Here is a 24,025-nt window from a genome sequence, read left to right as displayed (position 1 = left end):
AAACTAGGTAAACATACATGAAGGCAAAATCTTATGTATGGAAAAGAGATGGGTTGCATGTTAAATAATTCACATATCCAACGCATGAAATTATTTTGAAAACCAAAGAAAATCCTGAAAGTAGGAGACATTTCATGTATGTATGACAGTATAGGGATCCAACAATACACACACGCACTCAAAATACATGCATGTAGTTTAGTGCAGACATGACAAATAAGAAACAAGAATTGTGAAAAGTAAGGTGGTAGTAATAGTAGGAGAATCTGGTAGAGGCATATACGTCAAAGAAGATATGAGTCTTATGACCCTGCAGACTGCAAATGCAAACAAGCACTGTGCCCCTATTGTGGAATGAGGCATGGGCAATGTGGTGTACCCAACTGAACCTGATTGCCAAAATTTGGAAGATCCTTGCTTTTTGGAGAACTCAGTACTAGCTAGGGGCCATTGTGATAGAGTAGATATTGACTACTCCCATATAGCAGGTATATTGAGGCTATGATTTTACATGACCTGCACATGCAGATGCAGGAAGTTGACATTATATATTCATTCTGTAAATAATCTCTAGTCGCTTTTCTTCCTTTAAAGTCTAAGCATGTTTTCTGTTCTAATCAAAAGTTTATATGCTCTATATAGGGTTTCACTTGAACAGTCATATATGCATGCGTGCCTAGTAGAATATAGTGAGCAAGGCCTTATAAATGGTAGAAAGTTCCTACAAAAGTTTGGGAAGAGAGGAGGAATCTTTGTGGTGGCGGTGAATCGGTGATAATACCATAAAGTGTGGGAAACGCTTACAGTCCGTAATATGCACGTCCACACTGGGGGAATGGACATTAGTTAATGCATAATTGTATAGGTACTATAACAAAAGGAGGAGTATGAAAGGCACATTATAGTAGATTACATGGTTGGCCTTTTGCAAAGATTAATCTTAGGTAATGGACAATGATAACGAAATCTGATCAGTTAATTAAAAGAGACCGGAAAGTGTGATCGATTTACGTATTTCAATCTGATCAGTCATCTCTTATGTATCATGTTAGACTAGCTGATCATCAGCAGCTTGTCATCATAATATAATTGGATCAATTTAGCTAGCTCTAAGCAAGTTAATCAAGAACCCAAGTGAGCAAGCCGGTGGATCATGTTTCAACACTTAAGGGATTGATGGGACTGGGTGGGGCATGACTGTCTCTAATTAGGTCGATGATCAACCTAGAGTGATATACACGTTGCACAGATTGGAACGCGCGTAAAACTAAATTCTAGATAGATGGAGGTCGACGCTTTGCTTTCTATTTTTTTTTTTTTTTTTTTTGTGGGTCAATCACTTGGAGAGTTGAGAGTGGAAGGAAGGAAAGAAATACTTGTCTGAGTGCGGCCTTGAAAGCAACCGACAAGGACATCCCATCAGTGAGGGTATGAGATGTAAGCAACGGTAGAGGAGGAGACACGTGGGCGACATGCAAATCAAGGGGAACCAACTCCTTTGAAAGAGAAGAAGAATATACCTACGTAGTGGGGGGAAGCATGATGAGGAACACAATGCAGGATCTTCCTATTCTGGATATCAATATTCACTAAGTTGTAGAGACTAGACTGCCCAACCTATAAGTAGCTACAGATTAAAGGAATGGTCCTACATGATGAGCAAGGGCACTAGGATTGGTCTTATTTTCCCGGCCACTTACCACTTGCATATCCATCTATTTCATATGTCTTTCTTCTTTATTTCATTGTTTACTGAATTTTCAATCCAGCTCAAGCAGTGGAGGTGAACAGGAATTCAATTGGGTGTCAAAATTGCTCATAATTCATTCATTCATTCCTACAACAAGAGTCGACTGATCCATGATATTCCTTTATAGCATGGCAGCCTTGTATCCATCTATTCATCCAGACTCAATATATTAATGATATTTGCTTTTCATACATTACCATGTTGACTAATCCCAACCACCCCCACACACTCTCTCTCTCCTTTCTCTTTGTAGCTAGCTAGGTAGCTCCCTCCCCACAACTTCAATCAAGCTAGATCGATCATTTTAATATCTTTAGTCAGTACTGTCTCTCGATCACTTGCTCTATATCATTCTAGCCTACACATACTCGTATATATATAATTATTAACTCGATCATGAGCTCGATCTCTCTGTCTCCCTCTTTCTCCCTATCAATCCATCTCGATCTGCCTTTCCTCTGAGTACTATATATATATATATATGCATGCATATATATATCTGCGTGTGCATGCTTATTAATTGGAACTAACCCCCTCCAGCAGTCCAGCTGACTAGCTAGCTATCTCCTTATTGTTGCCATGATCGCTAGCTCGAGTACTTAACTATTAAGTGGTTCCACTTTGGTATCCGCACTGGCTTTCTGCAATTATATATATTGATCGATCCGTGACTCATCACTTGGACTTGGAAGTTTGAAGCTAAAGTTGTTGCTTTGAATTTGATCCGCTGCAAAATGCTGCTGCTAGCTGCTGGCTTGGAATTAAACCAATTCATTTCTTTACTGCCGGTACGTTCTTTCATCAGGCTTAATTTATTATTCGATCTGCAGTTCTGGAATAGTGGGATTGCTGTTAACTAGAATTCTGTTACCCTATATACGCAAGAGAGAGATTGACGTGATGATATTTGAATTTCATAGGAACATTCAGCTTAACTTGCATACATGTTGTAATTGGTAAATAACCCCAACAAAGTAATTAACTAATTCAAAAGCTTGATCATGGTGGCTTGGCCTTTTGTTCTGTATATTACAGATGAAATTGTGAAAGAAAGATTCTGCCCTTACTTTGGTAGCCAGCTAGAGGTTAAATATATCATGTCTAAACATACTGTGAGCTAGACATGCTTTTTCTTACATATACATAAAAATCCAGTAAATCAGCCAAACAGTGGAAGAAAAGAAAATTCCAATAGAATAATATGGACAAAAGGAAATGAACAAAACCTTCTGAAGGTTATGCAGGGGTTCCTTTATAAATGTCAAAAGAGGGTGCCGCCTAAAATAGCTAAAGAGAGAGCATGTTGGTGATCAAATGGCCTCCAATTAATAATTTTCCCAACTCCAGATCGAATTCAAAGATATGTATGTATTTAGGTCGCACTTGTACTCATACATGACCATCTACATATACAATGTTCGTACGTGTGTATTACTTGATTCATGATGAGCAAGGCTGACCTAATTCACTTTGATATGGCTACTTTTTCTTTTATATATGATGTGGGATCTAGCTAGTAAAGTTGATACCTTTAAAAAAAAGGTGTGTTGCAAGGCTTATGCTGCTTAATTACATTAGAGTTGATATATATACGACTATGCATGGGTGCTGTGTTTCTTTACCACCACTTGTCTGGGAAAGCACAGACCACAGTAGCCTAAGCTCAGGTCTTCTACCAATCAGTGCTGATAATTAACATTAAAAGGCTTCTGGCAGCTGACATGATGATCATGATCGATATGATCATATCCTCAATTCAAGCTAGTACTATTCTTTCCATTTCCATTTGTCCCTTTTTCTTAGCTTATACAATATTATCCTTTTTATTCATGTGTTATATAAATGTTCTTTTGTCCACTTAATATTAATCTGAATACAACGTACCCCATTATAGGTCGACCATGATTTTTTTATGGCACTTCATTGTCAACAGATGAGCGCTATGTTTTAAGATCAATGATATCCATGCATGGTTCAATCACCTGCAAATTGATCATCTGCTTTGATTCAGATATTCATCTGATCTGTTGGTTTGAATCATTTAATCAATACTATTAGTCATTCAGTCCAACTAGTAGTACTGATGATGAACTCATGCATGAAGTCATGATCAGTTCATCTCAGTTCATCATGTCATTGATTAGCCAATTAATATAAATTAACTTAAGGATGGTAAGTCAACAATGCTTGCTTGCTGGTTCTTGACTAGTAACGTACGTTTTTGGAGGGGTCAGTGAGTCAGTGACTTGACTAATTGGCAGGATCGATATAAATGAGTCTCAACCACTTGAGTTAACTTTTCAGTAACGTCCAAATAAGATTTAATTGAGCTGCTTCATCAACTAGACGCCCTTCACCCTTTGTATATATACATTTGATCTCATCTTTCATCATCTCTCACAGTAATTCTGTTCACCTCGCAAAGATCGAATTGCTGCAGTTTATACTTCCACACTTACTCTCTTTAATTTCCTCGATATCAATTATTATTTAGAAACTCCATCTCCTCGTAGCTAGCTAGCTTGCTGTATAACATAAAGGGGTGGCTTGCCGCTGCTAGTCTTGCAGGAACAAGATAGATGGTGGTGGTCCACAAGTCTCGACTGAACCTTAGTCCTTAGATTTCAGGGTTTAAGGTGATCGATTAGGTAAGTGCCGTGAGCTAGCCCCTATCTGTACCAAACAAATGGATTCATTCCTTATGCCGTATAGCTTTTGATTGAATCCATATTTGCATGTACTGATGTATATATACAGCATGCAATTTTATTCTTTGCTGCATCCTCTATATCATTTTGATTTTTCTCAACTACTCAATTAAAATTTCTGATACGGGAGCTAATTGGTGAAATGCAAGTCTCTAAGTAAACTTCACTGTATTTGATCCATATACACACACTTTAGATGTTGAACATTGTACTCTGCTGCAAAATTTGACCTTAATTAATAAGGTGATATATACAGATTATTTTCAGAAAAAAAAAAAATCTGACCAAAATTAATGAGGTGATATAGATAGAATCTTTTCAGAAAAATCTGACCTCAATTAATGAGGTGATATATATATATATATAGAATCTCTTTTCAGAAATCTATTTGCATATTGACCTAAATGTTCTAATATATTTGAATATATTGAAATCATTCCTATAAATCATTCAATTTAGGCTGTCTGAATCTTTTTCGGAATTTAGAAATCAACCAAACAGCTCGCATGCTGCACCAGTTTTCAGATTTGATGGGACAAGTGCTGCTTTGATCATTGGTTAAGAATATATATACATATACCAATACATTTGAAGATGAAGTTTATGAAAATTGGGACCAAGCCGGATACCTTCTACACTGAACGAGCTACCAGGTATTATAGCTTTATAAGTTGTTAGGAATTACCGCTTGATCTATTTACTTCATAGATGAATATGGAAATGCGTTAGAGGTACATATTACATAGCATGATACATTCTCACACAAATAGCAGTAATGAAATTGTTAAAAGCAGCCTATATAGTACTGGATTCTTTTTATGGAGCCAGGAGAAATTGATCACTTATCTAGTACTGCTCACTATGTATAACTTATCTGCAGGTCTGTAGTTTCAGATGTACCCAGCGACCTTCTCATACAAATCAACAACATCAGTTATGTTCTCCATAAGGTATGAATTGATTTTTGTTAAGGAATAATTTGTGTACATGTGTAGGTGTAGGTGTTATCAGGTGAAGAATGAAATATATAGTTGATTGTGGTTCTGTTAGCTGCAGTTTCCATTGCTTCCAAAATGCGGTCTATTACAACGGCTTTGCTGTGATTCTGGTGATCTGGAAAAAATGAACATAGAGCTTCACGACATTCCAGGAGGCGAAGAAGCTTTTGAACTGTGTGCTAAGTTCTGTTATGGAATTAAAATAAAACTCAGTGCCTATAACTTTTTACCTGCATATTGTGCTGCTAAATTCCTTGAAATGACTGAATCTGTAGACAAGGGAAATTTTGTCCTAAAACTCGAGGCTTTCCTCAATTCATGCATTCTCGAAGGTTGGAAAGACTCCATCGTCACACTACAAACTACTGTTAAGTTGCCTGACTGGTCTGAGAATCTTGGAATCATCAGAAAGTGCATCGATTCAATTGTTGAAAAAATCCTTACACCCCCACCACAGGTCATATTTATCTTTGTACTTCACCTTTTATTATTCTCCTTGATTCTCTTCTTTAAGAAGCTAAATTGTTAGTTTTTTTTTACTTGTTTGCTAAAGCTAATGTATATAATTGGGTATTAATCTGTAAATTCAGGTGACATGGTCATACACTTATACCAGACCTGGTTACAACAAAAAGCATCATCATTCTGTCCCCAAGGATTGGTGGACAGAGGATATATCAGACCTTGATATAGACCTGTTTCGGTGTATAGTTACTGCTGTTAGATCAACCTATATGCTGCCACCACAGCTCATTGGGGAGGCTTTGCACGTCTATGCTTGCCGTTGGCTACCAGACACCACAAACATTAGACCTCCTCCGGATCAAAATAGCGATTATAATCATGATGAAACATTAATGGAAAAGAATCGAAGGATTGTTGATACCATTGCTAGTATGATTCCTGGAGATAAGGGATCGGTTTCAGTTGGTTTCTTGCTAAGGCTTCTTGTTATTGCAAGTTATCTAGGAGGAGTGTCTCCGGTGACAAAGAGAGAACTCTTGAGGAGATCCAGTCTACAACTTGAAGAGGCAACCGTGAATGACCTGCTTTTTCCTTCACACTCACCCACTGACCCTGAATTTTATGATATTGACTTAGTGTTGGCACTCTTGCAAAGTTTCTTGGTGATATGGAGAAGACAATCCCCTGCAGCAGCTGCAGAAAACAGCCACCACTTTTTCAGGACAGTAAGAAAGGTTGGGAAGATCATTGATTCTTACCTTCAAGTCGTTGCAAGGGATGCCAACATGCCAGTATCAAAAGTGGCAACTCTTGCTGAAGCTTTGCCAGATATGGCTAGGGAAGACCATGATGACATCTACAAGGCTATTAACATTTATTTAAAGGTAAATAATTAAACTCTGTCACTAATTACCATACATGAATTAATCATATATTCAATATTAGTAGCTACCAATAAGAATGAATTGGAATACAATTTGCTCTTAAGCAGGCAATGGACAGTAGACATGCATATAATTCCTCTGTCTAATTTCATGCTGTGCAGTGCACGAAGTAGTTTTTTTTTTTTTTTGGGTACTAGTTTTCACATGGTTCCTCTCTACTTAATTTCATGTTGTGGCTTCTTAATTATATATATGAAGCAGGAGCACTCTGATCTGAGCAAGGCAGATAAGAAGCGCTTGTGCCGCATTTTAGACTGCCAGAAGTTGTCGCCAGAGGTACGTGCTCATGCTGTCAAAAATGAGAGGCTACCATTGAGGATTGTTGTGCAAGTCCTCTTCTTTGAGCAAGAGAGAGGTTCCAACTCTAAGGCAGCAGCGACATCTCATAGACTACCGGGCCAGCTGGAGCAACTTTACAGCTCAGGAAAACAAACATCAACTACCAGCAGGGGTGAAGATCATGCAGCTAAGCAAAGATTGGGTGGAGATGATGAAAAACTCAGTAGGGGGGAGGGCACGAGAAGAACCAATAATGCCGTTTCTGAAACCACGAATGCTACTGGAAAGAGAGATATTTATGAGCAAAGGAAAAGATCAGAAGCAAAGTCTGCAGTGGAATTCACGGAAAGAAGGGCCTTGAATAGGGGTGAAATACAAGTGGAAGAAGTAAATATGGGAAGAGAAATCAGGGAGCTGGGAATATTATCAGCTGGGAGCAAGTTGGACGCCAGCAAGATGATACACAAGGGAAGTAGATCATCAGAGCATGGCCGCGACAAAGCCAAAGACAGATAGCAAACTAAATATATGTATCAACATTCATCCTTCTTCCCTTTCTTATTTTGCACATGTACATGAATTTAAGTTTTTTGTTTTGGAAAATTCTGGAGTTCTGAACAATGTTGTGCGCCCTATTCAATATAGTATTGCGTCAGTAATGCTGTGGAAATTCAAAGCATATAGCTGTATTGGTTAGCATAACCAGAGATTAACCTACATATGCATACGCCAATTTTGGATATAGGTACTGCAGCTTCATTCTAATTTCTGCCAACGTCCCACAATCATTTTTGGATTATTTTATTCAAGTTTGCTGTGAAACGTGCTCTACCTCACGTAGGGAGCCTCTGTCTTATTATCTCAAAATCAGGCCCAAAGCTTTACTACTAAGAGACAGCTTCAATCCTTGTTATCTTCACTTTTTAACTAGTTGGTTGCAAATGGATTTTCAAGGGAATAATGGATGAGTAAAGTCATTTGGATCATCTGTTTAGCACAGAAGAGAAAGGCAAACATACTAAATCTATGATCAAAAGATGTTTGATTTTAATTATTTTCTTTATATACTTAAGTTAACTGAAGCTAGGCCATTGCAAAACTTTCTTATACAAGTTTCAAACAACCTCATTAAACTACAATTGGTACTACCTTTCGAGTTTGAGCTATTCTAAAAGAATGATTACCACTGACAGTGAAGTAGAAGTGTAGAACTGTTGTTTGACCTGCAATGGCAAGACCACAAAAACTAGACCTGCCACTTCTGTATCTACTTTAAGGCTCAAGGCTTTAACCTTCACAATCCGATGAACCAAGTTATTGCACATCTGCATCAGTTATTCACAACAAGGAACTATCAACTAGGCTTTCTAAACTAGTCCAGATTCTTTCTGAAAGGCACTAAACAGTGTTTCGCACAGTCCATAATCATGCCTGCCTTTTCACTTCACCATTGGTACACAGAAGAGCATCTAGATATACACTTGGACCTTCAAATACACCAAGCCTGTCATATAAGTGCTACCGCACCTCTGCATGCCAAAGCTGTTAAACGGATTTGGATGATAGCAAACCTGACAAGTCATGCAGTCGAGCCACTTCTGCCAGGCTTGGCCATAGAAAGATGAAATATCAGGAAAAGGGTGCTTTATAAAATGAATATCAGCCCTCTCCATGTCAAATGCCTACAATCCCAGAAATGCACCAAATAACCCACTATCTTGATGTGAACTCCTTCTCAACTACAGCAAAGGAGACCTTTAGGCGATCTTGCAGATTCTTGAGAACATTTTTTGTAATTCTTTTCTGATGCTTGGTGCTTTTGAGCCACTCAATGCCAAAGTATACTTTTACCAGACACCCTGGTGGTGTTGAGGACGAGTCCTCAATTTGGTATCGGATGTGAACCTGCAAATGATGAAATGGGACTGGTCAATGATAAAGGAGAGGTGACTCGGAGAAAATTTCAACTGCTACGAGAAGGACTATTTTAAGAATTCTGCACAAGTTCCAGGTTATTCATACATTGAAATAGTCACCAAGTGGAATTGCATGGAGGGTCATGACTTCTTGAAAAAGCCAACCATTTCTATCAGAAAGGCGGGATTTTTGCTGAGTACTAGTCACCTCTCCTCTATATTGGGAAACACGTTTGTCATATCTGTAATATATTTGCCTCACATAGACATCGCCCTTCTCTGATTCCCATGGGGTGTGAGAATAGTTAAGACAACCAGCTTTCTCCATAACTCTACGATCCAATTCACCTCCACCGAATAGCTCTGAGAAGAAATTTGTCTAAAAAAATGGCAAACAAGACAAATTTGATGGTCAACGAAAGCATAAGTTCAGAAAGTGCACAAATGAAAATAATTGAACCACAATGTGTATTGTCATGAGTACCACATATGGGAGATGAATGATCAAGATGGAAACTGTAGTTTAACTAACAACCAGGCAGAAGGTGAAAAGAAACTGAGATGCAGATAGATTCATAATTCTAAAGGAGATGCAGCTTTACTGCAGGTCCAAAAAACACGTGTGAATATTTGTACCGAAAAGGGAAGGAAAGAAAAACAACAAAGGGTACATGTATGGTCCAGAGAGAAAGTGCTCACAGGAACTGAATGCAAGGATGAATAAACCTCAGACATGCTGACATCATCAAGGCCCAAGAAAGACCCACTCTCTTCAGTTTGGAGGCTCTTGACTTCTGATTCTTCTTCTATTATTTGCACCTTCTGCTCAGGACTCAAAGATCTAGCCTTCCACAGGGCCATAATTGTCCTGAATAGAAACATCAACTACGTCAATGCATGCATCAGTGATTGGAAAATGAAAACGTCAGCTGAGATGAGATATTCATCTCAATAAGCACAAAAAAGAGCATAATTGACAGAGATCTATTCAACGGTTATTTCAACCAAATAATCAAAGACAGAAAAAGCTCAGAAGGATTAATGAAAATTTCCAATTTTGATAAAGTGATGCCATGATATCTAGGATGTCCTTTCCGTACCTGTTCGCTACATTGAAGGATACGAAGGACTGGAAGTGGAACTTCAGCCTGCCTTCCTCATCCTGTGTCTTTGCACCATGCCTTGCATCCATACCTCTACCTTGCCGCAGAGTCATGACTATAGTTGGACTACCCATAGATGACAGAGTTGGAGGAACAATATGAATATCTTCTATATCCTCCCAGAGGAAAAAGAACTTTGTCTTGCGACCAAATAAATTTGCATGGAACCCAATTATTCTCGCAGAAAGAAATAGGCGGCCCTGGACAGGAAAAACTGTTATTCAGAGATTCAGATTATGAAGCATATGGCAGTTCATGAGCAGAGAGAGATTATTTCTCTAGCTGTGCCTCAAAAAGAATGAAAAAGAAAAAATTGTAAGATTAAGGTCATTAAGAAATCAGCATGGTGTATAGCAACATCAACGGCACCTGCAGGGGCATTTTTCGTTTCAAGTGACATGTAAAGTCGTTGATAAGAAATTCCTCTGGTGGAAGCCCAAAGAGTTTTTGGAATGCTGAATTTGTTTGAGGAGAACGTACAGTAATCTGCATTAATTTTCACTAAACTGATGAGTAAGAATACAAAAAAGAGTGTAAAGCACCACTACTAAGGGACAGAAGAAAAGGAACATTGATAATGCAAATTTCAAAAGTATAGAACATCCGTACCTTCTTTCCAACCTCCTTCTCCATCTTATTTAAAAAGTGATTAACAACATTGCCACCTCTTGTATTGTTTAAGAAAATTCTCAAGTGGAGTTTTGACTGACAAGCCTGAGCTAACTTTCCTTGAAGAGGAATCCACATATCAGCTAAATCTGATATATTGGTTTTCACAAAATTGATTTCAGCATGGCCCAGAGAGGTAGCTTCATCAAAAGGACCATCAAAATCATAAATTTCCACATCCAGCACAGAAGGAGGCTCATCCATTGCATCAAACTCAAATATTTCTGTGAAAATCAACAAAAGATTAGTCACATTCTAGTAAAATGTTGCAAAATCTAAGGTGTCCTCTTAACTATTTTAAAATCGCCTTGTTGTAAAACAGTTACTAAGAATGGCTTTGGAAGTTTAGATCAAAGCAAATATACAAAGAGAACCCAATTAACAGGAAATGAAAATCACCATTCCACATGGGGTCACATTTCTGGAACTTGATTGAGCTAGTTCTAGCTTTTCCATTGCAAGAAAACACCACATATGGATCAGAGAACCCACTTGAATCAACAGCTGCTATATTACTTCCTTCAATCAAGGCAACAGTTAGCAACCAACCATCTCCTCGGGCTTTGACTCCATGGTCACTGCCTATTATCAGAAAGACAGAAGATGGAAGCAATGAGAAGATCATACCAACATAAAGGAAGCTGGGGCTTAAAGATTTGAAACAGTTCAGGATATGCAAATTATTGTGCACTCCTAAAAGAGGAGAAAAATAAAAGATGAGCAAGACAAAGCAGGAATTGACCGAAACAAAAAGACAAATGCACTTCTTGATTGAAAAATACGGAAACTTGCTTAGTTAAAATAACCTGGCTGTCTAGATAGAGTAATAGAAATTGCCAATCTATCTAACACAGTCCAAACATATGAATAATAAAAATTCATAATGCGAAATAGAAACATCATGCTCAGCTGGAGAAAGGTAAATAGCTATGCAGGGTAACAGTTTAATTAAATTAGAAAGAGCAACCACTGAAAGGTGATGTTACCTTTCTGCACTCTGGCCTGCATAAAGCGTGAGATCAAACCCAGCACACGTTCTCCTTGAAGTACCAGGACACCACAAACAATGAATTCACCAATTGAATCTGGCAAGTCAAGCCCAACAAACTCCAACCCTTGAATAGTGCTGGGTGTAGCCAGGTAGATGTGTACCAGCATATACAATCCAATAAAAAATGTGGAGACCACAGTGAAATTAGCAAAATATTGTACTGCCAGCTTCCAATCAGACTGGGATTCAGCCTGCAATGATGCCAAAACCTGGTCCTTATTGGATCCAAGGTCTTTCGAATCAGCTGGCTTAACGTTCTGCGATAATAAAGTAGCATACTGCTCATAACTGTCCTTTAAACCTTGGCGAGCTCCATTTTCTATCATTCCTTTCATCATGGTGCTCTGCAGAAAATTCATGCGCCAGGATATTACAAAGCGTGTAGATTGTTCTCCGGATGGCAGCTCAGGCCCAGGTGTAATGCAGTAGAGCAACTCCGTCCTAAAAGTTTTGCCATATGGAACATCAGGAGTGCTTACACTTGATAAAACTGCAAAAACCTTGCCATCGGCTTTGAGATATGTTTGGTCCTCACTTCCTTTGCAAGCCTTGATTAATTTGCTAGCTGCCTTAACATATGTAACCACTCTTTTTAAGGTGTCGTTTTCAAATTTCCAGGGTCCTTGTTCCAATTCTGTAGTTCCATGCAGATCTGCCAAGGCCTTTGGAAAAGTAGAATCGGGTGAAAAGAGTAAAGTGTTGAGGTGTTTGGGTTCAGTAACATACATTTGATCTAGAAGCACTCCACCCGGTAGGTTCTCAGGGGTTTCGGTAGCCTGATCGCGTAACTGCATTGTTTTCATTAGCTCTTCAAAAGGAACACAAGAGGAGTGATCCTCAGAAGTGGCCTCAGAAATGTCGGCCTTGGTTTCAACAAGCTCAGTCAAGTCAGCTTTGCTAGAGTGGTTTGAAGATATTGGAGGTGCGTCAGGATTTTTATTGAACATCTGAACAAGTCGGCCAGCAAGGGATTTCTGGGCAAGAGTCTTTTCCTTTTCGGAGAATGGAAGTTCATCAAGCTTGCCTCTCTGAGGGGAAGCCGTTTCGGATAACCTTGAGGGTGATTCACCTCCAATGTCGGAATCCCTCCTGATATGATCACCCTCGGAAGCGGAGTCGGAGAATGCATTGTTTGTACTAAGAGAGATATTAAGAAGAATCTCGCCTAAAATGAAAGCAATGCATATTATAAGTACTAGAATTTTTGGGAAATGATGCAATGCAAAAGTATCAAGGAAAGGGAAATGCGTACCGCAATCCTTGTGCTTGGGCTTCTTGCTTTTGGGCTGGAGAGGGTGCCAACAAGTGTCGAGGCACTTGTTGGGGGAATCGAAGACTTGGGAAACAGGGAATTTGACGCAGCCCACGAAGTCGTCGTTGAAGTACTTATCTTCATCCAAACAAGAGATGAGGAGCTCGTCGTTGAGGTCGTCGACTCGAAACGTGAACTCTTCACCCCAATATGGGTTTAAGGTCTTCTTCACCACTTTGGTCTTGAACTTCTGCTTTCCCATCTTCACCTTCACGTACGGATCACTCAGCCCGTTTAGATCCATTGCCGGCAGATCTCGAGCCCCCATCACTTGAACCACCAGCTTCATTTCTTCCTCTCCTATCTATTCACCGATTCAATCTTCCTCTCCTTCCTTCCCTTCCGTATGAGAGAACCAACAAGAATTGTTGCAGATTAAGATAAAAAGATTGAGATTGATCAAGGGAGGGGAATGAATGGCATCATGGGAATTAAGAGAAATCTGCAACTGGTGGCGGTGACATTGAATATTGACAATGCCGGCGAAAATGGGTGCGACTCCCAATACAAAACAAATTGAGGGACGACGCCAGAAAACAGAACAGAATGAGATCGAGAGAGAGAGACCCAGCCGTTTTGGGATAGATTATCCAAATTCCAAAACAAACATGAGGAGCAATTATGGGGAGATATCAAAAATGGAAAGGATGAGAAATCTTCAAGTTGTTATCTTTGGTAAGAATAGAATAGAATAGAGAGAGAGAGAGAGAGATGATGAGAGATGAATCATGTTCTAGTTTGAAAACTCGAAATCAATCAATAAAGGTAGGAGACTTTTTTTTTTTTTTTTATGAGATACTCTTTTTCCTTCTTTCTCTCCTCTCTTTTCAATTTGCTACAGCGCGTAGGAGGAGGTTTGACCTGTTGACTTTCTTATTTTTAAAATACATACATTCATTCACGCATAACCTTAAACTTCTATTTTCTACGAGTTATTCACAGATTGCATATAATATAATTTATAATTAATTAAATTAAGAGTGATAATGATGATCATTAGTGTTTCCCAAATCCTAAGAGAGACAGACGCCGGTGGGCGTGGGGTCGTGACTAGCCACCAGTGTTTGTTAATGATCGAGTCTTCTTTGCCGCGTTTGAGCGGCCTCGTTTCGTTTATTTGTGGATTCCATATCATTCACTTTTCTTTCTTTCACACCTGGCATCCCACGCACGCTTTCTATCTTTCTCTTTTTTTATTTTTTTATTTTTTTTATTTTTATTTTTTAAAAAAAAAAAAAAACATCTTTTTATCTTTTTTTTACAGCTAGAAACTTCAAATTCACGTCAAAATAAATAGAGCATTTCTTTTGTTCTGATTTGTGCACAATATTCTTTCTCTTACTTTACAGTTTTATTAATCAAGATTTGAGTTATCCTCAAATCTTATTTATAAAAAAAAAAAAAAAAAAAAACATTTGTTGAGGCTCTCGAGTCACTTTTTGTAGTTTTGGGGTGTGTACTACTATGACCCAGATATTCCAATCAATCCAGTGCCGTGCATAGATGGTACCACCCACCATTGTCGACTTGAAAGTTGAAAACAGATTAGGGGCATCATCCATGTCATTAAACATGGTATTTTATCTCCTTTAAACATTAATAATACATATCAACCGGGAACACTTCTTGTCAACAAAAAGTTGAGTTTTGGTGCTGGTTTTTGGCTGCTGCTTCCCAGATTTTATATTCTTCGTCATTATCTATAATGGAATCGTCAACTGCCAATGTTGACAGCTCCGGTAGTCACCATTTTGCATTTGCCCTCCTTTTAGAAAAGGATATGGTTTCTGTAATTTTCTGATAATTAATATGTGTGAATATAGAGCTCATGGGGTCTGAATTCCAAAATTGGAATCATCAATAATATTGTTTTATTCAACACTCAGCTAAACAAGCCCTGATGTTTATTCAGATTTAAGATACAAATACAACAGAAAAATGGAATTCCCTTGTCAGGAATTGCAATTGCCAAGCACAAATCGGAAACAAATTAGACATCCCGGATAAATTCTTATCTTCCAGTTAGCCTACAATGCCCTTCTCTAGCTCTGTCCAAGTACTCCTTCCAAGTTCCATGACCCACATTTCTACTTCTTCCTCTTGTAAATCTTACCCAAGAAGGACTTCAACACTTCTTGCACTGCTTTGCTAGGATGAGCTTCAATGGAACTTATCAGTTTCTCGTAGCTTTGCCTCTCATACTCCGCAAATACACCCTATCATTCATCAGAACAAAGTTTGATTCAACACCATCTTTTCAGCACCTAGCTAGTTACTAGTACTCATTCTACTAGTAGAAAATGTTATACTGCTATATATTTTATTGAAGAATGGAATAACTTCATAAGATCATGTTCAAACCTGAAGATCGAGTTCTTTGTAAAGGGCCTTTACTTTGGCGACCTTTGCTGGGTCAGGGTTGCCATAGTTCTCCTGGAAACATAAGTTGGAACTTTTAATAAATCAATCAATCTTTTATTACGATAAGAGTCGCTATTAATTGCATGGTATCACATACATGTAGTATTTTCTTCTGTTCCTCGTTGCTAAGTTCCAAAGCTTTCACAACCAACCAAGAGCACTTGAAATCTTCAATATCTGTTCCTATCTGATAGCACAGAGAACTTGAGTAAGATCACCACACATCAAACAAGTATCAGACTAAATATTCAACTACACTATTACTGTATTTCATCTTCCTTAAACTCACCTTTCCAATTGTTTCTGGATCACCAAAACAATCCAAATAATCATCCTATTAAGCAAAAGACAAAAATGATATCAAGTTATTGATTAACAATTAAAGAGAAAATTTACAGGTATTTTGCATATAAGATATCAACAAAACATTACCTGTACTTGAAAGTAGATCCCCATATCAACAAGAAGATTCTTTACATCAATATGCTTGTCCAGTTCCTCACCTGACATAAGCAATGCACATGCAACCTGAGTAGATACAGGTCAATACCAACAGTCAGCATAATCTTTCAAGGTAAAACAACAGAACCAAATAAGCAACCTCTATTAATGTTATCATGAATGCTAGAAATGAAAAATGCTTTGTATACTGCTTGAATAGAAATCATCACTATGTAAGAAAAAAGATAAGAAATTTACAAATGCTGGATTACATCAACTTTCGCAGTCTAGGTATATGAAGCTAGGATAAGGAAAGGCAGGCACTTGAGCAATCAAACAAAAAGGACAAAGATGCTGGTTTACAAAGTACAATAATGTTTTCATGAACACTGGAGCAGAAAGAAATTTACACTTCATGTTGTAGTTTCTTTAATTGCTATAAATATATGTACTCACTGAAAGGTAAAATGAGTAATAGGCAGTCTTGTACTGAACAATACGGCGGTGACTGCAAGAAACCCAAACCATTAAAAGTTAACAAATAGAATTATGGCATGATAGAAATATGATCAATACATTAACTAAAAGAGAAAGCCATATTCAGTTTGCTTCGTGAGGGTAGTGAATTAAAGTAGTTTAAACCTTTATACCTCATAGATGACAGAATGCATATACACATGACCCACTGCTCAACAGTAAAGGCTTATGATACAAACTAGCATAGATTAACAGTAAAATAAGGCAGATAGATCAGTCCCTGTAATGATTTTATCTTCAATCACGAGCATGCATTTGTGTTTTCATGCAAACTCTTATATTCTTTCTCCAGAAGAGTCTGTTAATTTCTTAATAGTTATTATATCTTGTGACATACTAGACAGATAATAAACTGCTGTATTAGTGAAAAATTTGTGCGTGATTTGGTTAGTTATTCTAAGATCTAAGCAGCTGTGCTATGGATACAGATTGTTTCCAATCTTTTACTCACATTGACAATGAGTATTTGGATAGATCTTTTTCCCCGTCAATGGTAGTGATCAAATCTATCAGCTGACCTGAAGCGGTTTGAAACTCCACCTGAGAAAACGTTACATATGTTAGCATTTAGTGCTATGTTGTAGTGCAAAATGATCAGGCAAACACTGTGCGAGTCCACTACCTCATTGAACAAATCAACAAGATCCACGTAATAAGGCTTTTGCCTAAAGTGCTTCTTGAGAATCCTTGGAATATGGTTTCTAAGTAGAACTCCATCATTTGCTGCAATCAAACCAACCTACAAGATAAACACCAGTTAGCTTTACCAACAATGTGAACAAAAAAAAAAATATATATATATATATATATATATATATAAAGAAATCTTCAGATGTTCATTTTTGGCACAAACCTTGGGCAATCTAAACCAGCAAGGTTGGCCACGCCGTGTGTGAGAGCCATCCATCATGTCATCGAGAACCAGAAAAAATGCTTGGAGCTGCAAGTAGAAATGTAAGCTTCTTACTCAATTTTGTAGATTGATGAAAAAGAACTAGAACAAGTAATATCTAAGAGAGAATTATTTCCAGGCTGAACCGAGAACCCAGTTCCATACCCATTCGATGCACCAACCAAGAGCGCTGGCTTGGAAGATTTCATCTTCAGTCAGTTCCCTTCCTTGTTGCAACAACTGGTAGCTGTCAATAACCGACAGTCCGCGATTCAGCTTTCCTGCATCGATACAAATAAGACTCGATCAGTAACAAAAAAAATTTAGGAACAAGCTCAAAAGTTGAACTTATAAGTGTGCAAAAACTCGATTGCTTAAAAAGTAGATGAATTATAAAGCCTCACCTCCGGGCACATTGTAGTCCAGCATCTGTAATGAACACAAGTAAATTAGACAATCAGGAAACAAAGATTTAAATTAATGGCATCAGGCCTGTGCTCAACAAGCAGGCATACAGAGATGTATACATTAATGTTAGTGATTACTAACACACACACGTAGAAACCAAATTGAATAGCTGGCTAGTAATTTCGACTATTTTACTTTTTTGCAATCTCCAAACTTGTAAATCCTGCATATCATCAATTGATCTCAAAGCCTTTGTGTGTGTTTTGAAATCAATTTGGTTGTTGAATTTAGAATTGTAGAGTTAGAGGGAATCTGAGTGTGAAAAGTTTGGCGATATCTGCATTTTGTTTGGATGAAGAAAGGAAATGTGCAAATGTAAGCAGAGATGAAGATGGGAGGGATGGTACCCGTTCCACCCATTGACGAGAGGCATCAGTGAATTCGAAGGCAGGGTCTTCCAAGAGCTCCGATTTCAGAACAGAGTAGACGTTCAGGAACTTTGACTTGAGATCCGCCATTGCCACACTCTGATTCTGATTCTGATTATGTGAGAGAGAGAGAGAGAGAGAGACTACGTCTTTGGTGTTCACGCACCACTGTCCAAGTCTCGAACTATAAAGAGGGGAACGACTTCCCCCATTTAAAATAAAACTGGATTAGACAATTGGGTCCCAAGTTTTCACTAATTGCACTCTCTGCCATCCTCTCAAGCCAGACACTATTGATTTAGAGGCCCTCTTTTGGTGTCAAAGGCTTCACCAAATTTTGAAGTGCCTATAATACCCTTCAATAACATAATTATTAAATTAAGTTAATAAAATTAGCCTCAGTCCTCAAACAAGTGAATTGCAGATGAGGATATTAACATGTTACCAGTGCCATCAATGCTAAGGTATTATTGCTTAATAATATGCAATTTCTTCTTCTCAAAAAAGAAAAAATATGAAGCAGAGATTTTATAATTATTACTGAGGATAGTAGATTGGTAGGTTAGAGCAAGTCCAGTGGTCACTTTTTGACCGGGCAAATTGAGGGAATGATGATGTAGTGACTGGGCAACTGCAAAAACAGTCATCCACCGGTCCAATATTGTCCAGCCAAATTTTGGCTTTTGATGACCGAACCCAAGAAAAAAGGCAGCTCCTTGACATTTTTCTTGACCAGCCAATGCCTCTGCCAGCTCATGCATTCCCCAAACGTGGGTGACGTATGTGGAGAGAGAAGAGAGCTGTGACGCGTGGAAGAGAGCCATTGGTCCACTTTGAATTCAGATTGCAACTATCAACAGTAAAAATGAACAGTAAAGCCAACAGTAGAATGAACAGTGTTATAAACAGTAAAAAGTGAACAGTGTTGACCGGTCAAGAAAAAAACATGTGCTAACCCATGTCCAGTGGCTGTGAATAGTAACTTAACTGGTCGAATTCTTGACTTCTCGACTTTGCTTTTTCTTAACTACGGGTGCACTTGCTCTTAGAGCTGCTCGCTCATTGCTCATTGCTCATTGCTGAAGCAGCATTCTCTAATGTTTGCCATTAGTCAAGTTGTAAAGGTTGGAAATAGAGGGTGAATACTGCAGATTTTATTCCATCCCTATCTCAATGGCGGGCGGACGCAAGTAAGGACTAGTGGGAGCAGTGGCCCCAGTAAAATAATGTTTTTTGCTCACTAGTCACTAGCTCCATATATATGTCATATATTCATTTGTTATCGCCTCTGTACCAATAATATAGTATATAATATCTGTCGTGCAATCTCAACAAAAGAAATGAAAATTGTTGCCCCACAACAATTAAATAAAGCAAGCTTACATAATTACAAGTTTACACTTATCCAAGTGGATTATTTTCACATGAAACCTTAATGCATTTAACTTGTCTGCTACTAAAAGCAAGGTTCTAAAAAACGCTAGGCGCTAGTCGGGCGGTGATTCGGGGACTAGCACCTAGGGGCCTAGACGGGGACTAGACGGTTTTTATTTTTTTAATTTTTAAATTATTTTTATGACCTATAATAATATAAATAAAAATATTTAAAGTCTAAAAATTAATTATAAATATAAAAATAGTCAAAATATATAATAAATTAGGGTTTAGGGCCACCTAGTCCCAGCCTAGTTCCCGCCTAGCACCGCCTAGTCCCCGCCTAGTAGCCCAGCGCCTAAGGGCAATGCCTAGGCCAAAATCTGATCCGTTCCTTACCTCCTAGGTGGCCGCCTAGGCCGTTTTTTAGAACATTGACTACAAGTCAGTTGGTTGATCTTTCTCTTTATTTTTATTTTTTTTTGGTCGTCAATCTTTCTCTTCTTAATTTTTTTTTTTTTTTAAACTCGACCAAGCGAGTGAAATTTATTAAAGAAAAGAAGGTTACAAAGAGAAATAAAGTAGGACAGGCATAAGAAACGACGCTAACCTCCTATCTAAAGAATACAAATTAACGAAATCGAAAATTAGGAAGACTTAAACGGTCCCTATTACAATGACTCGTCATAAAATTTGGAGTTGAATCCCACAAAGTAAAGTCATCTGATGAAGCACCATAGTTGGCAAGGGCATTAGCAGCTTGATTGCCTTCACGAAATATATGGCTAGATTTGAAATGCATTTGAGAGATACGATGCAAGCAATTGCTCCACTGCATACGAAGCCTCCAAGGCATCAGATGAGGAAGACGGAGAAAAATAAGTATAAGGGAAGAATCCACCTCTAACCATACATACTTCTAATCTCTAACCTAAGCCAGTTCAATAGCCTTAATGATCGTCATGACCTCTGCAACCACATAACTAGGGATATCAAGAGTAGAAGAGAAAGCACCTATAACCAAGCCTTTGTAGTCTCTATAAACACCACCATAGCTAGCCTGGTTGGAGTCCACTTTCCATGCACCATCAGTATTAACTTTGATCCAACCAAAAGGGGGGGTTAACCTGAAGTAATTTGAAGTGCCTGACGTGGTTTGCATATAGCACTCATTCTTTTAATGACACAAAGCTCCTGCACAATCTTTCTTTTCTTACTTATATATTTCTAATTTATAAGAGTAGTTTATGGTTACATAATTATCAATTATGCCTTTTCTTTTCAGTAATACAAGATGATTGCCAACAATAAAATTGTAACAGAGTTTCAATGCTATTTCAATCTATTGTATTGCTCAGTCTTTATACAAAAAGATTGGATTGCTGGTGGGTTTTCCTTTTGATGCATGCTGATTTTTTAATGTTCTTTTGTTTTGCTAGAAAATATAGTGAGTACTTTATGGGAAATAGATGAAAACAAAATGTGTACTGACTACTGAGAGATATATTGATTCATAGTTTTTTTGTTTGTTAGAATATGTATTCATTAAACATATCATCAATATCGAAATATTGAAATATTGAAAAATTATGATTTGTTCACCATAGTTTTTAATATTTGTTCCTTCAACTTTTTTTCGCCCTCATATACATAAATTTCTGCATCCGCTATTGATTCTTATTACAGTAAGTAGTATACTAGCTAGTATGAATCAGATGCATGTCATTGGGAATTGTGATACCAATCATACTGGTATGCTCGGTATGCACCTTAAGAAGGAAACTACCTCTTTCCAAAATACAGAAAGAAAGAAAGAAATTAAGCAAGAAAGCTGGGAAGTGGATTCCCACTGCATTCTTCTTTAGGTTTTTCTAAATTGTATTTGTTAGGTAAAACCCGTAAAAGGTCCTGTTTAGTATAAAACCTAGCCTGCGTGGTTGTTTATGAATTATGATAATGTTGTGATGGTTAATCATGGTGGCAATGGCATAAGAGTGATTAAAAGATGAAAACGAGGGCATGGGCGAATAACAAAGTCCAACGAGGAGCACCCAATTGGTGACTGGGGGACTAACAGCTTGCAGAGTTGCTGGGTTAGGTAGAAAGATTCTACTGTACGTTTGTTTGTTTGTTTGATATCATATCAGCCTAGTCAGTCATACTCAGAGTCTCAGACTAGGGCCTAGCAACGCATATATTATTCATTCACACGAGCCAGCCTGCCCGCCATGCTACTGTCACTGTGCTAGTCTTCAATTATTTCAATACTTTGTTTGTTTTTCTTTTTAAGTTTGAACCACCGGATCAGGTAATTTGGCAATATCCAACGGCGGTTGATAGTCGTGAGCAGCCGGCCAGCCATCGACATTGAAAAATATGGCATTTAGTTTATAATTTGCACGAGTTCCACATGATAGTGACTAGTAGCGATGCCCACCCGACTTCAATTTAGTACAGCCGCCGTTTTAGAATATAACACTTTCGAGTTCCTTCCCATCTAACTCTCACATTAATTGTAATTCAGAGAACTCCCACATGAACAATTTATTTATCGTTTTGATTACCGCCGCAACACTTCCAAATTTTAATAGTCCCACGATCTTTTCATTTCTTTTAGTTATATACTTATATGCATGTAGGAGTCGGAGCTCTCACACCAACCTTTCAAGCTGATTTCCTGATACCCTTGCCATTTAGGCTACCCATAAGCAAGGAGAGAAATTCTTAAATAGGGCAAATGTATCAGCCATGTGGTACGTCCGGCTAATCATATCTCTCTATTTTTTAATTGAATTTCAAAACACCTCCTGCATAGGCAATGATTGGCTGAACATACGGCCACGTTGCACACCTGCCTTACCTAAAGAATCTCTCAAGGAACAATACAGATTTTCAATTCTTTTAACCACATACTGATATTTAGGAGATCTCTCGACTAACCTTTAAAGTTAATTATTCATCCTCCCTTGCCATTTTGACTAATTATTAGGAACAATAAAGATTTTCCACTTGCAATTCTCCTCTGCTTTGACTCCTATTACATAGAACTATTACAAATCATAGCATAAAGACGCTAATGAGCAATGACTATGATAATGTCATGTAAATTTTAATAATTTTTATGACAAGATGACAAGTTAGGTAGGCCATTAGCAAAACCTTAATGAGAGAGTCGTGGTTGTTAGGGTTTCTCCCTAGCAGTCAACTTCTTTGCTCTTGCCTCCATCTCAAATGGAGATCTATTCAGGTACTTATGTTGTCGCACAACTCGAGTACAAGTCTGTCACAGCTCAGTCCACATGATAAGATATTTTCCGCTTTGAGTCTCATCTTCACGGTTTTGTTCTTAGACTCCCACCCAAAATGCGTCTTATTATGGGGAGGTGAATTTGCACATCTATGACACATCACCTCCTCTCCCCTGGGCGATGTGGGATCTCACAGGGTCTCTCCATCTCTCACAGTTCTCCGATATGCTTCAAGCAGTCATGGCTGCTGCATTCTATTGTAACAATCCTTGGACAATTTCATGTTTGTCTTCTCAAACTTGTGGCCTGTCCATCTCAGGTGGCTCTGATTGGAGATTCACTATTGATCTCAACTCGAAAAATTGTCCCTTCATTATCCATTTGCTTATCTGCTTAATGATGGATGGCCCCCATTTCAATTTGGTTGTTTAAACAATTACAGTGGAGTTATACCCATGAGAATTGTTACCGACGATCAACAATGATATGGTTGTTATCCCTTGGTTTTGGATTTTTGGGTTAACATGTAGTAGGGAGAATTCGGTTTCCTGAATACTAGCCGGATCTTGCTCTAGCCAGTGCTGGCCAAGATATTAGGTTGGTGGCTGAGAATGGTGAAATTGGACAACAATGTGCAAGTGATCCTGGTACTCTTTATTGGGTGCCTCGAGCTGTTAGGGTGTCCAAAGCAATTTGGGTGCACTTAGCAAGCTACGGTGCTATTGGGTTTTGGGCCCAACCTTTTTGGCATCCCGAGGGATTTATCGTTGTCAAGATACTTCTCTTGAGAGTGATCTTTGCTAGCAAAGGAATGGCTAGCTTAACTTACATGAAATGGGGTTATTTACACCAGATTAAAGTAACTAAAAAGGACATCTCTAACAGTGATAATTATCTTCATAGTTAAAAGTAACTAAAACATGAAATATTGCTAGCGAGTTTTTGAGTTATGCTTTAGCAAGGTAAGCTAAATTTCAAGTTAAGTTACTTTAAAACGTTTGGAAGTTTAAGTTTTTGGCTA

The 24,025-nt window shown here is 38.1% G+C and overlaps 3 protein-coding genes across 15 annotated transcripts; 1 reads left to right on the top strand and 2 right to left on the bottom strand.

Annotated features, from left to right (window-relative positions):
• Nucleotides 1-1,564: 1,564 nt before the first annotated feature.
• Nucleotides 1,565-7,823, top strand: LOC133730052 (BTB/POZ domain-containing protein At5g47800). 11 transcript variants are annotated; one of them, XM_062157713.1, is made up of 7 exons: nucleotides 1,565-2,538; nucleotides 4,311-4,398; nucleotides 4,977-5,111; nucleotides 5,339-5,408; nucleotides 5,509-5,913; nucleotides 6,047-6,805; nucleotides 7,064-7,823. In XM_062157713.1, the coding sequence occupies exons 3-7, from the start codon at nucleotides 5,053-5,055 to the stop codon at nucleotides 7,658-7,660; spliced, it is 1,890 nt and encodes a 629-aa protein (XP_062013697.1). In that variant the 5' UTR covers nucleotides 1,565-2,538; nucleotides 4,311-4,398; nucleotides 4,977-5,052; the 3' UTR covers nucleotides 7,661-7,823. The 11 variants fall into 11 exon arrangements, with proteins under 11 accessions (XP_062013697.1, XP_062013695.1, XP_062013694.1 ...); XM_062157711.1 differs by having other exon boundaries at nucleotides 4,945-5,111; XM_062157710.1 differs by having other exon boundaries at nucleotides 4,918-5,111.
• A 346-nt stretch (nucleotides 7,824-8,169) lies between these two features.
• Nucleotides 8,170-14,031, bottom strand: LOC133730051 (C2 and GRAM domain-containing protein At1g03370). 3 transcript variants are annotated; one of them, XM_062157703.1, is made up of 9 exons: nucleotides 13,196-14,028; nucleotides 11,879-13,108; nucleotides 11,292-11,474; nucleotides 10,833-11,116; nucleotides 10,593-10,709; nucleotides 10,161-10,423; nucleotides 9,760-9,928; nucleotides 9,167-9,439; nucleotides 8,170-9,049 (listed from the first exon to the last, which is right to left on the bottom strand). In XM_062157703.1, the coding sequence occupies exons 1-9, from the start codon at nucleotides 13,542-13,544 to the stop codon at nucleotides 8,858-8,860; spliced, it is 3,060 nt and encodes a 1,019-aa protein (XP_062013687.1). In that variant the 5' UTR covers nucleotides 13,545-14,028; the 3' UTR covers nucleotides 8,170-8,857. The 3 variants fall into 3 exon arrangements, with proteins under 3 accessions (XP_062013687.1, XP_062013686.1, XP_062013688.1); XM_062157702.1 differs by having other exon boundaries at nucleotides 11,879-14,030; XM_062157704.1 differs by lacking the exons at nucleotides 8,170-9,049; nucleotides 9,167-9,439 and adding an exon at nucleotides 9,545-9,661 and having other exon boundaries at nucleotides 13,196-14,031.
• Nucleotides 14,032-15,091: 1,060 nt separating this feature from the next.
• Nucleotides 15,092-18,577, bottom strand: LOC133730047 (farnesyl pyrophosphate synthase 1). Its single transcript, XM_062157700.1, has 12 exons — nucleotides 18,362-18,577; nucleotides 17,951-17,975; nucleotides 17,712-17,827; nucleotides 17,508-17,594; nucleotides 17,277-17,393; nucleotides 17,106-17,194; nucleotides 16,574-16,625; nucleotides 16,109-16,204; nucleotides 15,966-16,010; nucleotides 15,774-15,863; nucleotides 15,617-15,688; nucleotides 15,092-15,471 (listed from the first exon to the last, which is right to left on the bottom strand). Exons 1-12 carry the CDS (start codon nucleotides 18,470-18,472, stop codon nucleotides 15,343-15,345), a joined length of 1,029 nt encoding a protein of 342 aa, XP_062013684.1. The 5' UTR covers nucleotides 18,473-18,577; the 3' UTR covers nucleotides 15,092-15,342.
• Between the last annotated feature and the right edge of the window lie 5,448 nt (nucleotides 18,578-24,025).

Source organism: Rosa rugosa, chromosome 2 (genome assembly GCF_958449725.1).
Source record: "Rosa rugosa chromosome 2, drRosRugo1.1, whole genome shotgun sequence".
Lineage (NCBI taxonomy): Eukaryota > Viridiplantae > Streptophyta > Magnoliopsida > Rosales > Rosaceae > Rosa > Rosa rugosa.
Note: the sequence above shows the minus strand (reverse complement) of the source record. Positions and strands in the feature narration are given on the sequence as shown.

Bases quoted from the DNA above. Each gene is read 5' to 3' on its own strand.
- LOC133730052 (XM_062157712.1), top strand. From the start codon at position 5,053: ATGAAGTTTATGAAAATTGGGACCAAGCCGGATACCTTCTACACTGAA. The intron at 5,112-5,338 runs GTATTATAGCTT...ACTTATCTGCAG, and splicing joins TACACTGAACGAGCTACCAG to GTCTGTAGTTTCAGATGTAC. The intron at 6,806-7,063 runs GTAAATAATTAA...ATATATATGAAG, and splicing joins CTATTAACATTTATTTAAAG to CAGGAGCACTCTGATCTGAG.
- LOC133730051 (XM_062157702.1), bottom strand. From the start codon at position 13,544: ATGAAGCTGGTGGTTCAAGTGATGGGGGCTCGAGATCTGCCGGCAATG. The intron at 11,475-11,878 runs GTAACATCACCT...TTCTGATAATAG, and splicing joins GCAGGCCAGAGTGCAGAAAG to GCAGTGACCATGGAGTCAAA. The intron at 11,117-11,291 runs GTGATTTTCATT...TGATTTTCACAG, and splicing joins ATGTGACCCCATGTGGAATG to AAATATTTGAGTTTGATGCA.
- LOC133730047 (XM_062157700.1), bottom strand. From the start codon at position 18,472: ATGGCGGATCTCAAGTCAAAGTTCCTGAACGTCTACTCTGTTCTGAAA. The intron at 16,626-17,105 runs GTGAGTAAAAGA...GGTTTCTTGCAG, and splicing joins TCCAAATACTCATTGTCAAT to TCACCGCCGTATTGTTCAGT. The intron at 15,864-15,965 runs GTGAGTTTAAGG...CTGTGCTATCAG, and splicing joins ATCCAGAAACAATTGGAAAG to ATAGGAACAGATATTGAAGA.